Source organism: Hemiscyllium ocellatum, chromosome 10 (assembly GCF_020745735.1).
Source record: "Hemiscyllium ocellatum isolate sHemOce1 chromosome 10, sHemOce1.pat.X.cur, whole genome shotgun sequence".
NCBI lineage: Eukaryota > Metazoa > Chordata > Chondrichthyes > Orectolobiformes > Hemiscylliidae > Hemiscyllium > Hemiscyllium ocellatum.
The window spans coordinates 99,508,898-99,526,798 of record NC_083410.1 but is presented as its reverse complement, the minus strand read 5'-3'; the positions used below and the strand labels follow the sequence as shown (position 1 = coordinate 99,526,798).

The 17,901-nt window shown below is 41.2% G+C and overlaps 1 protein-coding gene across 1 annotated transcript in view; it reads right to left on the bottom strand.

Annotated features, from left to right (window-relative positions):
* Positions 1 to 16,953, bottom strand: part of xrn2 (5'-3' exoribonuclease 2) — an 88,773-nt gene extending 71,820 nt beyond the window's left edge. Inside the window, exons 1-6 of the mRNA XM_060831799.1 lie at positions 16,723 to 16,953; positions 6,954 to 7,081; positions 6,764 to 6,875; positions 4,190 to 4,301; positions 3,918 to 3,976; positions 3,722 to 3,811 (exon numbers count right to left, since the gene is read on the bottom strand). Of these exons, the coding sequence (XP_060687782.1) occupies positions 3,722 to 3,811; positions 3,918 to 3,976; positions 4,190 to 4,301; positions 6,764 to 6,875; positions 6,954 to 7,081; positions 16,723 to 16,797 (576 nt within the window). The 5' untranslated portion in view covers positions 16,798 to 16,953. The remainder of the gene's footprint in view (positions 1 to 3,721; positions 3,812 to 3,917; positions 3,977 to 4,189; positions 4,302 to 6,763; positions 6,876 to 6,953; positions 7,082 to 16,722) is intronic.
* Positions 16,954 to 17,901: the final 948 nt, after the last annotated feature.

Below are 17,901 nucleotides of genomic sequence, written 5' to 3'. Positions count from 1 at the left end.
GCTGGTGTTCTTTCGCTTAGAAATTTAAAAATGAAAGTAAGTGGTTAAGGAGCTGCAGGTGCTCTGAAATGACACAATGTATCAAAACGTCATTCAGTTTTGCAGGCCCAAGCAGCATAAATTGGGCGGCACAGTGGTTAGCACTGCTGCCTCACAGCGCCTGAGTCCCGGGTTCAATTCCCGACTCAGGCGACTGACTGTGTGGAGTTTGCATGTTCTCCCCGTGTCTGCGTGGCTTTCCTCCGGGTGCTTCGGTTTCCTCCCACAGTCCAAAGATGTGCGGGTCAGGTGAATTGGCCATGCTAAATTGCCCGTAGTATTAGGTAAGGGGTAAATGTAGGGGTATGGGTGGGTTGCGCTTCGGCAGGTCGGTGTGGACTTGTTGGGCTGAAGGGCCTGTTTCCACACTCTAAGTAATCCAATCTAAAAAAAAATTCAGCCAATTAATTTAAAAAAGGCACTTGGAGACTAGAACCAATTAAATTCAGGTTGTCAGCGCCATCAGACTTGAAACCAATAATATTATAAGAACTCAAATTGTCACAGGGGTTATATAACAGAGAGGCAAATGTCAGAGAGCGGAGAGCTAACTGTTATCTGAAGGGACAGCAAACCCACCATCTAAGAAAGAAACACCGCGCTCTGACAAGAAATCTCCACGCTCTCTAAAAAGCACCATCTATAATGGTACATGGCACATTTAGTGAATATTCTTGACACCAGAAAATGTTTGAGAAGGTATTTCGGATAGAAGAATTCGATAGAGGGAGACATTCAGATCAGAAGATTGCAGAGAAAACATCCCCAACAGCAGAATCACAGAGCATTCTGGAAAACGCAGTCTGTGTGAACTTTGAGAGACTAATTTTTATTGTTCTTATTATCTGGATTTATATAAGTGGGAACTGTGTTACTGAAACAGCATACCAATAGAATCTTGTTTTATATGGAAAGGTAGTTAGAGAGGGATTTTCCAGTTTGTTAGTTGTTTTGTTATTTTGTTCACTGTTGGAGTTACATAAATAAATTGTTTCTTGTTAATTCTAGAGTGGGTGAAAGGATTCCATTTCATTTCATTTATAACTGACTGGGGAGTGAGCAATAGGTTATACCCTTTGTCACACTACAAGTTTGCAAAGTGAGGTGCTCCTCTCTGGGTGTTTTGGTTTTGATTATCATAGGGGTGTCGACCTCCACTTTTTAAACAGTCCTTGTGAGGCTGACGAGTCCAATCCTAGAGCTGAATCTCTCACTAGAGTTAGCAGGTGTTTCCAGGAGGTGGAACTACTCCTTGACCTTGAGATCACTGGCATTCCTTTCCCTGGTTCCTTTTCCATACTTCCTCTTGCCAACAAGTGTTCTCAAAGAATTATGTCTCTTCATACAGCAGTCCTTCCAAATCGGTTTCTTCTAAGGAACGTCTCCCATATTGACCTCGATGTTGCATTTCTGGAGAGAAGCCTTTAAGTAGTCTTTGAAAAGTTTCCTTTATCCTCCTCTCATTCAAACGCCGCCCTTTAGCTAGGCGAAGATAATTTGCTTTGGCAGTCAGAACTCAGGCATCCCAAGCACGTAGCCGCCCCAGTAGAGTTAGTTGCAGGTGATCACAGCCTCAATGTCCGTCCTCCCAGATGACAGAGAATCTATCTCAAACAGTACTGGTCATACTTTTCAAGGGTCTTGAGGTGGCGCCTATACATGGTCCAAGTTTCAGAGTCACATGGAAGAGTTAGCAGGATGACTGCCTTATACATAAAGATCTTAATGTCACATCATTAAGCACCTGAAGACGCCACTGGCAGATTAGCTGTGGGGTTTGGATCTCCACATCGAGGTCAGTCTTAGATGAGAGGTGGCACCCCAAGGAAGGGAAATGTCCCAAGTTTAGGAGGATTCCTTGATTGATCTTAATGGAGGGATGGTCTGGAAATTAGGTGATAATGGGTTCTATGGGTTGAGGTGGAGACCAATTCTTGGTATACTTCTGCAAAGCTGTTTGTGAGTTTTGAAGATCCTCTTCCACAAGTGCAAGAAATGACATGGCCAGCCACGAGTGCTCAAGTTCCACAGTGAGGTTGGTGTCATTTTCTTTGATTTCAACCAGGTGAGAAAAGGTCCACACCATTAGGAAGCTTGTTCTCGATAAAAACAATGGTGGCAATGAGAGTAGGGAAGAGGGCAGGTGCTACAACATATCCCATGTTGATTCATGTCTTGACCTCAAAGGATTGTAATTTTATACCCCATCAGCGATGATTGTCACCAACATTTTGTGTGGAAGATACAGAGAATGTCAATGAATTTCTCTGGACATCCAGCCCTTGCCAGGGTCTTCCACAGCACTTACCAACTGACTGAATCAAAAGCCTTGGTCAGAACAATGATGGCCATGCAGAGTGCTTGGGGTTATTGGCATTTCTCTTGGGAGTTGCCAAATAGTGAAAATCACGCCCATAGTTCCATAATTTGGTCTGAAGCCACACTGGTTTCAGGAGCAATTTCTTCAGAGACTGGCTGAAGGTGCTTAGCTAGGATTTAGATAATCTTGTAGCAGTGGCGAGTAGGAGATTCTTCCGTAGTCCCTAAAATTTATACTCCAGGTTGCAAACTCCACAATTTTAACATGTCAAATTTTCACTCTTCCTGTCAAAAGAACAATTTTATATGTTCCTCCATATACTCCATTTGCCAGATCTTTGCTCATTCACTTAACATATCAGTATTTGTGGCCTCCTCTAACCTCTTCCCAACCGATTTTCCCACCTGTCTCCATGTCATCAGCGAATTCAATATCACGCCTTTGGTTCCTTCATCCATGTCATTTATATAAACTGCAAAATGTTGAGTCCTCAGCACAGAGCCCTTGGGTACACCACTCATTATGTCTTACCAACCAGAAAATTACCCATCTTGTCCAATGTTTCCTGTTAACGAGCCAATCTTCCAAACACGACACTACATAGCTCTTATATATGAGCTCCTATTTTCTGCAATAACCTCAGACGTGATTCTTCATTAACTGTGTTCTGAAAATCTATATGCAGTCCATCCATTGGTTCTCCTTTAACCACACCAAATGCACTTCTGCAAGGAACTCCAATAAAAGTTGGTTAAACATGACTTGCCTTCAATAAAAGCTTGTCAACTCTGTTCAATCACCTTGAACATCTCCAAGTGCCCCCCTATGACATCTTTAATAATCAACTCCAGATTTTTCCTGCAAGAGGTGTCTACCGCACGTTTTGAATAAGAGTTGTATTCACTATTCTCTAATCAAGGGAACCTTCTCCAGGTTCAAGAGAATTTTGGAAAATTAAAACCAATGCACAAACTAGCCACTTCTTTTATTACATGATATTTCTGTTTTAAATATTTGTTGCCAATAAAAACACCAAGATTGCCAAATTTGTTTTCACTACAATAAAAAATGCTGACAGGAATACAGAATATCACTTTTTTTTAAAAAAGAAAACAAAGCTATTTGTGCAAATTAGCATGCAAGGACATAATTTACAAAACAGTCCAGTATCTAATGCAGTCAACTGGTGAGGAATTTCAAAGAGTTGAAGAGAAAAAGTTTCATTCCTGACTCAGCAAGGAGTATAACAGTGTAACCGGAATACCACCGAGCATCCAGATTTACAGTATGATAAACTAGGCTGAATGTTTCTCCCTCGCTCATACTCTAAATGCTAAGAATGAGAAATAAATTGACACTTACAGTTAAGGATTTCCATCCAGGGTCATTGTTTAAGCGATCAGCAACATAGTACCGAAGACACTTTGCTAAGTTATCCATGAATTCAGTTCCCTTGAATAAATCAAAAGGAGTAATTCAATAATAATATTTTGCAACCACAAGCAACACAAAACAGATTGGAATTTCACATATCCATTTTCAAATGATTAATACTTACTGGAGTAATGCAGTTGCTATCAAACCGCTCTTTGACCTCTTCTTGGGGCAGAAATCCACCTGCAAAATGGAAGGCCAGTTTCACAGTGGAGAATAAGTACAGAAGCAAAAAGGTAATCTATGTATAATTTCTTAGAAATGCTACATAATTCATATTAAATTTAGTCAAACATTTTGATTCATGATTTACCAAGAGAGGATGTCCATCAAATGTTACTTCCAACATTATGAATTGGGATGAGAAATAAATGCCATAATACAATTATATCATACCTTTAGAAAGCACTTCTTCCCTCATTTGTCTCTTTTCTTCAACCAGTTCCAGTCCTTCTTTGGATGCACGAAACCGTCTCGATCGCTGCTGGTTCATTTTGGCACGAGGAGCCTAGAATATCCAATACACTTGTTGCTGATATACTCAACTTCTCTTTCTCATTAGGTGGCCATATGTTGGATAATATTTACATACTCATGTTTTATCTTTACTTCTAACTACTGGCATGTATTTTTGGCTATTATGAAAATTATTTCATAATAAAATCTTTGACATATTATAAATTGAATTTTGACAGCCAACAGCTTACAAAGTAATACAGTTCCTAAATGGATCCAAACAGTAAAATTGCTGTTTCTATGCCAAAATCATTGAAGAACCGGTCAGAAAAACATCAGTGTGCAATGTATACCAATACATGTGAAAAGTTAGATGAAAATGACAATTACAGATTATGTGGCAGGTTAGTATCTGTGCTTTGGCATCATATTTGTAACACTGGTAGATTTATTTTTAAATGACTGAATGTGAATGAGACATTAAAATATGAACTAACTAGTAAATGAAATTTCAAAAAGCCACAATATTTCTTAAAACTTGAGAGAATATTATGATCACTTTATATTTGCCAATTTTTTTTTGCAATTTGCACATTTCCATGGCAACATATAGACCACTACAAGTTACGTTTGCATGCTTTGCATTCTTACTTGGTACTGCTAAGCTATTCTGAGCAAAACTCTGCGGTCAATTTTGTACAAAGGAGCACTGATTTGTAACTTGGCAGAAGGTGCAAATCTACAATACAGGTAGATAACCCTTTACCCGAAAAGCTCCGAAATCCAAATGTTTCTTCATGAAGTTTATTTCTCATTAACACGGTTGTTTGGTGTGCAAACAGTTAACCCAACTCCACACCCACCCGATGTGTGTCACTCAGAAGCGACATGGGGGGGTGGTGGAGCACGGCCCAGCACTGGCAGGCCTCAATTCTGTCTCAGGACCTGTTGTATTCACAATGAGTCTGCTGGTTGGTAAGAATTTTTAAAAATTTCACCATCAAACTGTCACTTATTCAGAAATTTGAAAAATTTTGAATTCCGAAAACCAGTTGGTCCTGAGCATTTTGGATAAAGAACTGTGCGCCTATACTTTAGTTAGGTCATTAAGTTCATATAATTAAGCTATTGACATTCTATAAATAAACATTTCATTGATGCAGAAAATGAATACTTGCATAATTTAAAATCCCACCGAAATGTTCACCTCCTAACGTTCACTACAATTTACAAGCAAGTATACTTGTGGACTGCCTATCTACACAAAAATACATTGAACAAAATTGTCATTCTGCAGTCCAAACAGCTCCTTAACACAAAATGATAGATTGGATAAATTGGATATAGAACTGACTCAAGGATAGAAGGTGGTGGTGGGAGGCTTGTTTTTCAGACTAGAGGTCTGTGACCAGTGGAGTGCCACAAGGATCGGTGCTGGGTCCACTACTTTTTGTCATTAAAATAAATGATTTGGATGCGAGCATAAGAGGTACAGTTAGTACGTTTACATATGACACCATAATTGGAGGTGTAGTGGACAGCGAAGAGGGTTACCTCAGATTACAACAGGATCTTGACCAGATGGGCCAATGGGCTGAGAGGTGGCAGATGGAGTTTAATTCAGATAAATGCGAGGTGCTGCATTTAGGGAAAGCAAATCTTAGCAGGACTTATACACTTAATGGTAAGGAACTAGGGAGTGTGGCTGAACAAAGAGACCTTGGATTGCAGGTTCATAGCTCCTTGAAAATAGAATCACAGATAAATAGGATAGTGAAGGCAGCGTTTGGTACGCTTTCCTTTATTGGTCAGAATATTGAGTACAGGAGTTGGGAGGTCATGTTGTGGCTGTACAGGACATTGGTTAGGCCACTGTTGGAATATTGCATGCAATTCTGGTCTCCTTCCTATCAGAAAGATGTTGTGAAACTTGAAAGGGTTCAGAAAAGATTTACAAGGATATTGCCAGGGTTGGAGGATTTGAGCTGCTGTTTTCCCTGGAGCATCAGAGGCTGATGGGTGACCTTATAGAGGTTTACAAAATTATGAGGGGCATGGATAGAGTAAATAGGCAAAGTCTTTTCCCTGGGGTCAGGGAGTCCAGAACTAGAGGGGAAAGATATAAAAGCGATCTAAGGGGCAAGGTTTTCACATAGAGGGTGGTACAGGTATGGAATGAGCTGCCAGAGGATGTGGTGGATGCTGGTACAATTGCAACATTTAAGAGGCATTTGAATGGGTATATGAATAGGAAGTGTTTGGAGGGATATTGGCCGGGTGCTGGCAGGTGGGACTAGATTGGGTTAGGATATCGAGTTGGCATGGACGGGTTGGACCGAAGGGTCTGTTTCCATGCTGTACATCCCTATGACTATATTCTTGGGCAACAAAACAAATGCACCAAATTAACTCAATGGTACACATATTATATATACGTTACTATATCCAATTATCCTGTTTTAAAACTCTAAAGATTCATCTGACTAACTTCAATGTCTATAAATAGGTACTTACCACTCCATCTATTGCCATATAAAGTAGACGCCTGGGTCTAACTATATTAAACAATCGATCAATGTATTCGAATATGGCCACCATCATTTCATCCTCATTCTTGGGAGCTGGCCTGCAAAATTCATTCAAAATTGAATCAGAATTGAATTGACAAAAGAACAAAAAGTTATTCTAAAATGAGAAATATTACTTGTTTTCTGGATGCGTGCATGGATGAATAATGCCATTCATGTCCAAGTACAGATTATCAAACTCCACTTCATTTGGATTAGGCTTGCTGCTGTCCACAGGGGCTTTAACTCCATTGACTTCTTTAGCCTGCATTCATAACACATAACATATAAAAACAAATACAGTCATAACATATAAATAAAGCTCTTACAATTAAACCTCTGAGCTTTTTTAGATTAGATTAGATTACTTACAGTGTGGAAACAGGCCCTTTGGCCCAACAAGTCCACACCGGCCCGCCGAAGTGCAACCCATCCAGACCCATTCCCCTACATTTACCCCTTCACCTAACACTACGGGCAATTTAGCATGGCCAATTCACCTAACCTGCACATTTTTGGACTGTGGGAGGAAACTGGAGCACCCAGAGGAAACCCACACAGACACGGAGAGAATGTGCAAACTCCACACTGACAGTCGCCTGAGCCGGAATTGAACCCGGGTTTCTGGTGCTGAGGCAGCAGTACTAACCACTGAGCCACCGAGTTATTCCTAAAAAAAAATAGGAAATAAACTGCTCAAACTATGGTTTTAAACACACAGGTAAAGTATCACAGCCTTGGTGCAATAGCAACCAATGTGCAAGAGAAGACAGACCATATCCAATAAGTACTTGCAAATCACTTGAGCTTGTCACATGGCTGTCAGGAAAGATATCCCATCCTTTGCAGCAGAGATTGGGAGAAAGGGAAATAGCACAGATTTCCCCTCTTCCTAATCTCTGCTGCAAATAAGACTGTGGCCAACAAGAATGAACGAGAAGAAGTTGTACAGGCTAGACTTACATTTGTACTCTCTAGAATACAAGATGATTCCTAATAGAAGTGTTTTTGAAGGATTAAATGGGGGGAATCGAAATAAACTATTTCTTCTGATAAAGAAGAAAGTAAAACTTCAAAATTAGAGCTGTTGTACCTCAATTACAACTTTCCAGGCACTCCAATTCTGTTGCTAACCAAAAGCCTCATGAGATCTGACATGAATATGCTCAACAGCTGAGCATCCAGTTTCCTGCACTACTGAATCCAAAAAATTCACAATCTTCTCAGTAAGGAATATTTTTGGCCTTAGTCCTAAATGGCCAATCTCAGCCATATATGATCATCCCTTATTCTAATAGTGTGACCTTGAATTCTCAACTCCCCAGTGGAAACATTCTCTCAGCATCTACTTTGTCGGGACCATTAGTAATTTTCTACGTTGAGACTCAAAGGAGGGCTAATACATTTCCCATATTGGTGTTCACAAGTCACAAAACCTTGGCTTTTAAAGTATGAGCCCTTTTAAACCCAAACTGTGCAATTGCTCCGCATTTATAAAACAAGTCGTGGACTCAAAGAACTTGCATTTTGTAACACTTCTCATGATCTCAAGGAATCCCAAATTGGCTTTTGAAGGCCTTCTGCATGGTTGCATTGTAGGAAATGAGGCAGCCAACGACTGCACAAAGAGTCTGAAAACTAACTGTGCAGCAAGCAATCAGATCATCTACTTTCAATATACTGATCTGAGAAATAGGTATTGGTCAAGATATCAGGTACAGCTTCTCCAATTATTTCTTTATAGTTTAAATGAGATACAATATTTTTTCACATAACAGAAAAAGGCAAACTGTCCCACTGATTCTCTAACATTAAGATTAAATATCTGCACTGATATATGGATGTAGGAAGAGGCATAATCAAGGAGTCACTGGGTCAGTCATACAGCATGGAAACAAATCCTTTGGTCCAACTCATCCATGCCAACCAGGTTTCCTAAACCGAATAAGTTCCATTTGCCTGCACTGGGCTCTTATCCCTCTAAACCTTTGCTGTTCATGTATCGGCCCAAATGTAATTTAACTGCAATTGTACTTGCCTCTAACATTTCATCTGGCAGCTCATTCTACATAAGCACCACCCTATGTGAAAACGTTGCCCTTCAGGTTCCTTGCAAATCTTTCCCTTCTCACCTTAAACATATGCTCTCTAGTTTTGGACTCATCTACCTTGGGGAAAAGACCTTGGCTAATCACCTTTTCTGTGCCCCTCATGATTTTGATAACCTCTATAAGCTCACCCCTCGGCAGCTAATGTTTCAGGGAACATAGTCCTAGCCTATCTAAGCTGCCCTTGTAACTCAAATCCTGCAGTCCCAATGACAACCTTGTAACTAATTTTTGCACCCTTTCCAGTTTAATATCATCATTCCTATAACAGGACAAAGACAATTATACGCACTTCTCCAAATACAGCGTATTGTACAACCATAACATGATGTCCCCTCCTACACTCAAAGCTCTGACTGATTTCAGTAAGCATGTCAAGTGCCTTCCATCATCCTACCTGTGATGCCACTTTTAAGGAACAATGCACCTGCACCTCTAAGTCTCTCTGTTTGAGACCACTCCCCAGGGCCCCACCATTAACTGTGTATGTTTGTCTCACCAAAATGCAACACCTTGCATTTATTTAAATTAAACTCCAACTGCAATTCTTCAGACCAGTGGGCCAGTTGATCAAGATCCCATTTTACTCTTAGATAACTTTCCTCACTGCCCACAATATCTCCAATTTAGGTGTCATTTGCAAACTTACTAACCATACCTCCTATATTCTCACCTCCCTAGCCCTGCCAGTCTTGCCCTTCGCACCAGCAGGATCATGCCGCCCCTGACCTTCATTATCTCAATTTTCGAAATCTTCCATTGTCAGACGTTCCTTTACATGCAAATAGCCTCCCCCAGTCAACTTCTGAAAGTTCCTGTCCAATACCGTCAAAATTGGCCTTGCCCTCGTATAGAACTTTATCTTGTGGACCAGGCCTTTCCTATAAGTTTTAAAAGCTAACAGAACCATGGGAACTGGTCCCAAAGTGCTCCCCTACTGATAGTCATCTAGCTTCCCTTCTTCCGAAGAGGAGATGGAGTTTTGCTCCTTCTCGAGCAGGGCCATCTACACATTAATAGAGAAAATTTTCTTGAACACACAAATTCCTCCCCATTCAAACCCTTAACACTATGGCAGTTGGAGTCCAAGTTAAAATTCCCAATTATTACAACCCTCTTATTCATAAAGTTATCTGCGATGTCCCTACCCATTTGTTCCTCAATTTTCTGCTGATATCCCATCAAACTGATCACCCCTTCTTATTTATCTTCATTGACAAGATCATTTTCCCTAACCTTACCAGTATTGGTTCACAAAGAACATAATAAGATCAAGGCTATTTTCTGGTTGATTTCAAGTCATGACTGCAAGGTAATACAGAAACAATGGCATAACACTTTATACAATGCTTGATGCACAAGAGTTGAAGCTCTTCAAAATTATGAATTCAAAATTATGTTCAATTACATAACACCAAAGTTACAACAAACACATCACCTAAAATACATTAGTAACACACGGACAATTGGTTCGAGTACGCGGGTTCTACAATTATTGTTACATGGCTCCACACATAGTAGTGTGATGGAAGTGATTCGGACACAATTCATGCCAGTCTTTTCAGTGGCTAAACAACCTAGAGGAACACTGGTCACAGTTATTCAAAAAGTAACACTTTCACTTAGTAAACAATGCTGATAACCAAATCGCATATATAGAAATGATATGATAGAACAATCATTTACAAACTTAAGTTCAAACTGCACTCAGATCATATTTGGACTTCATGTTCCAAATCAATTATATAGTTAAACCAAACGGACTCCCAGCATTTGTTGCAGGTACAATTATCTGACTCTCCCATGAAGAAGATGCTACGTCAAATATTGAAACTAAAATATTCAAACATTCCTACAAATGGTGCAAAATATTCTGTCTTGATCATTTCCTACATGCCTTGCCCAGTAGCTTGCCATAAAAAGAAATTTCTCAACCTATTTATAACATTGATAGTTAAAGGTGAGTTGCCAGAAGACAAAGTTGGCTAACGTGGTCCCACTATTTAAGATAAGCAGTAAGGAATTACGCACCTGTATAGTCTGACATTGCCTGACAGTGATGGTGGTCAAGTTGTTGGAGAGAATCCTGAGGGACAGGATTTACATAATTTGGAAAGACAAAAACTGAATAGAGAGAGTCAACATGGCTTTGTGCACGGGAAATTATGTCTCACTAACTTCATTCTGATTTTGAAGTAGTAATGAAGAGGATTAATGAGGGCAGAGTGGTGAACGTGATCTATATGAACTTCAGCAAGGCATTCATCAAGTTCCTCATGGTTAACTGGTTAGCAAGGTTAGATCTCATGGAATACACGGAGAACTAGCCATTTGAATACAGAACTGGCTCAAAGGTAGAAGACAGAGGGTGGTGGTGGTTTTCGGTTGTCTTTTAAACTGAAGCCTGAGACCAGTGATGTGCCACAAAGATCGGTGCTGGGTCCACTTTCATCATCATTTATATAAATGATTTGGATTGGAACATAAGAGGTATAGTTAGTAAGTTTGCAAATGACACCAAAGTTGGAGGTGTAGTGGACAGTTACCTCAGAGTACAATGGGCCAAGGAGTGGCAGATGGAGTTTAATTTAGATAAATGAGAGGTGCTGCATTTTGGAAAGGCAAATCAGAGCAGGATTTATACACTTAATGGTAAAATCTTGGGGAGTGTTGCTGAACCAAGAGACTTTGGAGTGCAGGTCCATAACTCCTTTAAAGTGAAGTCGTAGGCAGTTTGGATAGTGAAGGCAGCATTCGGTATGCTTTCTTTTATTGGTCAGAGCACTGAATATAGGAGTTGGGAGGTCATGATGTGGTTGTACAGGACATTGGTTAGGCCACTTTTGGAATAGTGTGTGTAAATTTGGTGTCCCTCCTATCGGAAGGATGTTGTGAAACTTGAAAGGATTCAGAAATGATTTACAAGGATGTTGCATCTGGACTGCGACCCAATGACTGAACATTGAATCATTGTTTCCAAGTTTGACACTTACTGTGTATCATCTGTGGTCTTCAATCCGCAGCCTTCAAAGTTAGATTGTGCTAATTGCGTCTTTCTGTCCCCTCTGAGTTCCAATTTACTGTTACTTCTGTGATACCCTGGTATGTTCTTCAGTCACCCCTAACAATCATATCTCCTCTTACACAAGTACAGGAAATGACATCTCCTTTGAACTGGGGAGACCAAATGCAAATTGGGCTTTATAGTAAAACATTCTTCAGTCCTTGTCTGATCTTGAATTTTCAGTAGCTTGAAGTTTTAATTGTCTGCCTAAGTCATCTATGATTTTTTAACTTTGTCCACCCCAGTCCAACACCAGCACCTCTGCATCATAAGTCGGAACTCTGTTCTCTACTTCTCAGCTTGTTTGGTGGAGCTCAGTGAAAACTTGAGTTTTTTGGTGACATTATATTGGTATAATAAATATGCAGGGATCTGCTAGGTTGACCAAAAAAGATTTGAAATGACAATGCTAAGGTTGGATTCTAGAAAACAGAGTGCAAGACAACCTCCTTTATCTGCAGAATTGTCTTCTGCTGCCAGAACACATTATAGGGAACATTCTGGAACCAGGGACCAGGAAGGTATGTTTCCCATTTAATTGAATGGATTCACTCCTATCCGCGATTTTGGGCTTCTCAGTAGGTCCTAAAACATATACCCTGCGAGTATGGAGGGGACTCCTGTACTTGAAGTTTATTGCTTCCCGAATCACAATGAAGTTCCTTTGTTGTCATCATTTTTAAGCCTCCCTGCGTATTTATTATGCCAATATAATGTCACCAATCATATCTATCCCAATCTCAACATTCCTTCAGACTTCTTAGCATGCTGCAAAACCACTCCTCCGATACTGCTTACCATACAAGTGCAGGAAATGAAAAGGCTGTTTTTTTTTAAAGCCTCCTGCACTCTTACAATCCAAAAACACCAGAAGATGGGAGTGATACTAAATGAATATTCCACACCAGTTTTACTGTGGAGAAAGAAATAGAGGTTGGAGAATTCAGGGAAATAAATACTTACGTTCACATTACAGAAGAGAAGTTCGGGGTCTTAGAGAATATAAAATTGGATAAATTGCCAGTATCTGATCTAATGTAACCTAGAACTTTGTGAGAAGTAAAAGGGAGGAAATTGGGAGGCTCCTTGCAGAAATATTTGCATCACCAATAACTCCCAATGAGGTGCCTGATGACTGGAGGATAACTAATGTTGTATCTTTGTTTCAGAAAGGTTGTAAGACAAAACCAGGGAACTACAGACCTGAGAGTCTGACTTTGGTTGTAGGTAAATAGTTGGGAATCGATTCCAAAAAAGGTAGAAAGTACAGACATTTGAAGAGGCAAAAATTGACCAGTGATAATCAGCTTGGTTTCGGCGAGGAAAACAGCACCTCACAAACTTGACTGAGTTTTTTTGAGCAAGTTATCAAAAAGATTGACCAAGGCAGAGCAGTCGACATTGTCTACATGAACTTTAGCAGAGTCTTTGACAAAGTTCTGCATAGTAGACTAATTAGTAAAGCTCGATCACATGGGATTGAGGGTAACCTTGCTAATCAGATACATAATTGGCACAAACGACATAGACAGAGTTGTTGTATTACAGATTGGAAGCCTGTCACCTTGGGGTGTTCCACAGGGATCGGAGCTGGGTCCAATTTTGTTTGTTATTCTATACAAGATTTGGATGAGAATATAGAAGGAATGGTTGAATAGTTTGAGGACGATTCAACTTGGTAGCATAGTAGATTAGAGTGGTGCTGGAAAAGCATAGAAGGTCAGGCAGCATCCGAGGAGCAGGAAAATTGACGTTTTGGGCAAAAGTCCTTTATCAGGGTTTCCAGCACCTGCAGTCCTTGTTTTTACTTTGGTGGCATAATAGACAGTGAAAAAGATTTTCTAAAATTACAAAGGGATCTTGATCAAATGGGTCAATTGGATGAAAAATGGCAGATGGAATTGAATCTGGATAAATGAAAGATATTGTATTTTAGTACAACACACAAGGTAGAACTTGTACAATTGATGGTAGAGCTTTGGGTGGTGTTGTAGAACAGAGGAATCTAGGATTTCAGGTCAATAGTTCTTTGAAGTTTGCATCACATATAGACAGGGTGGTTAAAAAGGTGTTTAGCATGGATGCCTTCCTTGCTCAGTTCTTTTGAATGTAGGAGGTGGGAAGCAACATTGAGGTTGCTCCGGACATTGGTGAGGCCTCTTCTGGAATACTGTGCCCAGTTATAGGAAAGATGTTAGTAAGCTGGACAGGGTTCAGAAGAGATTTACCAGGATGACGCCAGGGATGGAAGGTTTGAGTAGGAGGTTGAGAGGTGACCTTACATGAGGGGTACAGATAGGGTTAATGGCAAGTGTATTTCTCCTAGGATGGGAGAATTAAAGACCAGGGAGCACATTTTTAAGTTGAGGGGGGAGAGAGAGAGAGATTTAAGAGAGACATGATGGCAATTTGTTTTTTAAACACAGGACAATGGTTTGCACGTGGAATGAACTTCCTGAGGAAGTAGTGGATGTGGGTGCAATACAATGTATAAAAGACAATTAGATAAGTACATGAACAGGAAAGGTTTGGAGGGATATGGGTCAGGAGCAGACATATAGGACTAGTTTAGCTTGGGATTATGTTCTGCATGGACTGGTTAGACCGAAGCGTCTGTTTCTCTGCTATAAGACTGTATAACACAAACACTCCTTGCCAAGAAAGAAAAGCAGTTTACTTGAATTGCTTTCAATATTACATATTGTATTCATTCTCATGATAACATCACCTTTAGTGTGGACACTAAATGCAGATTAAGTCAATTAGACGGCAAGTCAGCATGGATCACGTAAAGGTTGTTTAATTTTATCAAGCTTTTAATAATATAATCGATAATGAGGGTAATGTAGCTCACGTCATGTGCATTTGATAGCAGTGCCAAACAATAAGTTTGCAGCAAAGTTGAAGTCTTTGAATAGAAGAGATAGTGACACCATGGATAAAAATTCAGAGCATCGATCAGAAACACAGCACAGGTACAGAGTGATACCACAGGAGTCAACACACAGGCTACTGTTTATCCTGATCTATACTTATAATCTGATATGTAATGATTTCAAAATTTGCAGGTGACAAAACATAGAATTGTGAACTGAGACTTCAGAAGAACATTGGCTGCTGGAACTGATGTACACATGACAGATGAAATTTAATACAAAGAGGTGTCAAGTGACACATTTGACCGAGGAAGACACCAACAATTAACAAAATGGTATGATCCTAAGGGGAATCCAAGAACAGAAACTCTCTGGGGTAAAGGGGGATAGATTCCAAAGGGCTGACACGAATGACAGCTGAATGCACCTATGTGCTGTTTTTGTGACCACCGTGACTTTTTTTTCATCATTCTTTTTCATGGAAGGCAGACAGCACTGACAAGGATAACACTTTTTTGATCATTTCTATTTATCTTTGAACTTAGAGGAGCTGGGCCATTTCAGAGGACAGTTAAGAGTCAACTCATTGCTGTGGATCTGAAATTACATGCAGATCCAACTGTCTATGAACAGCAGATTCCTTCCTGAATGAAATCAGTTTTTACAACAATCGATGAAAGCTTAACTTCTAAATTTTAACTGAATTCGAATTCCATCATTAGTTGGATATGATGTGAACCTGTCTCAACAGAGCATTAAATTGCCTGAGCCTCTGGAATACAAACCCAAATCTTACAATCAGTGGAACAGGTCACAAGTTCCAATTAGGTATTGCGCAGCTTTGTAAACTGAACGAAGTTCAACATTTCAGATCATAAACTCAATCTGTATTTTTTCAGTAAAAGCTAGTGATTCTTCTATTCCCACTTACACATCTGCTAGATAAATGTTTTGATTCTTTGTGTTCCCATTACCATCTCCTTCTACCTTGATGATTCTTCTTCATTCTTGTTATCATTAAATCTGATTTCAACTCAGTCACAGACATCGCATTCTGTTCATTTCCTCATCCCATTTCCTTGCTTCTACTTTTGTTCAAAACCTGTTAACTTTCCCCACTGATTGACCCAACCTGTCAACTGCTTTTCTACTCCTCCTTGCCCAGTGACTGCACTTCAAATTCACAGCAGGCGCTTTGCTTCTACTGCAAACAAAACATTTTAAGAGCAGAATTAGACCATTCAGCCCCAGGAGCCTGCTCTACCATGCGATCATAGCTTTCTCAACTCCATCCTCCTGCCTTCACCTCTTCCTAAGCAAGAATCTACCTCAAAGATCTTTAAAGTAAGGGTAGCTATATAAGAGGGAGTTAGGCCAGCCTGCCACAGAGAGGATCACAATGCTTGGAGAATTACGGAGCAAACTCACAAATCCCCATCATAAACCTGGGATCGGAAACGCCTTATAAACGCTGATGCTTTTGCTAACATGGAGATGCAAGGTTCGAATTTCCAAAAAGTCTTCGACACAGAACCAAGTTTGGAGGGGGGAGGAGGAGGAGGGGGGGGTGGGGGAGAGAGGGGGGGAAGGGGGGGGAAGTGTGTGAGGAATGAAGACATTGACTTTCGTTTTCTCACTCGACTCTATCGCTTTCATGGGGGGGGGGGAAACAATTCAAATGCAAACCTTCCCCTCGAGGTTTTCAGCTTTCCACTCTCCCCCTGTGGGGATCAGGGGGCAGTGGCGGTGGTCAGGAAGGGAGGATTTGCGGGGAGAGGGAGCGGGTTGGCTTCAGGCCTAGTTCCCCGAATGCAGACGGACACGCTAGGCCCGGCTCGCAGCCTCGACCATCACGCACCTTCTCCTCCACGCAGTTCACCACGATGGACGGATACTTGCGGCTCAGCCAGCGGAAGAAGGCCGGAACACCCATCCTTGCGGTCCGGGTCGGTTAGTTGCCTGGGTGAGCGCCGCCGCCGCCGCCGCTGCTGCTGCTGTTGTTTTCCCTCCGTCTCCGACAGCGTCAATGGTGGGGGAGGGTGACTGAGCCGCCTCGCGCTGCTGAGCCAAACCCGGGCACCGCGCACGCGCCGCGGGCCCCCGGGTCGTCTCGCGCCCCCTCCAACCAATGGGACGGCGAGGAACCAGCCCCGCCCCAACACGACTTCCGCCGCTGGTCACTCGCATACACCACTTTCTGGCCGCGTCACTTGGAGTCAGAGGTCATCTCCAACCGGAAGTCCGCCTTCCGCATGCTTCACTTCCCCCGCTCCTACTCTGAAAGGGCCCCTTCGCGGGCGGAGAGGTTAAGTTTTGAAGAACGGTCGCCGGAATTGACTTGTGAACTCTGCTTTCTCTCTCTCCGCAGAGGCTGCCAGACCTGCTGGGTTTCTCCAGCAATCTCTGTGCTTTTTACATCCGCAGGTCTTTCTCTTGTTTTAAGGTTTGTCAGGTTGCTTGAGTCGTGATAAATTGTCGGGTAAAGGGAGTTAGTCGTGCAGGCGATTCGTCGAAACGATCGTTTGCAATTTTCTTCGCTAGCTGGGCTGCACCAATACATGATACGCAAAAGTAATTAAGAGCTTCATGAATGCAGAACTGGGAATATCTCTTCTGATAAGAGGGAATGCGATTACGAAATTGTCATATTACTATATGGATCCAAAAGTTGGAACAGAAGTTAGACAATGGAAAATAAAGGCAACGGATATGCAGTTTCTGGGACATAAGATGAGAATGAGTCGCAATCGCATACAAGTAATGAAGAAATTCTGAGGAAAGCAGGCACACGAGATAACCTTTTGTGGATGATCGTCAAGAAACAGTTACAATATTTTGGGCATTTACATAGGAGAGACAAATTCGAAGTAATATTCACACCACCCAACTGTCAGGCAATGTCCTCAAACCAAAGAGATTCGAACTAACCAACGATCCAACCCGTTTCAGGTGCATAACTATCGACTCCGTTGGCAGCACCTTCTAAACTCACAGTCACTACCATCCAGAACAAGATTTGGAGATGCCGGTGTTGGAC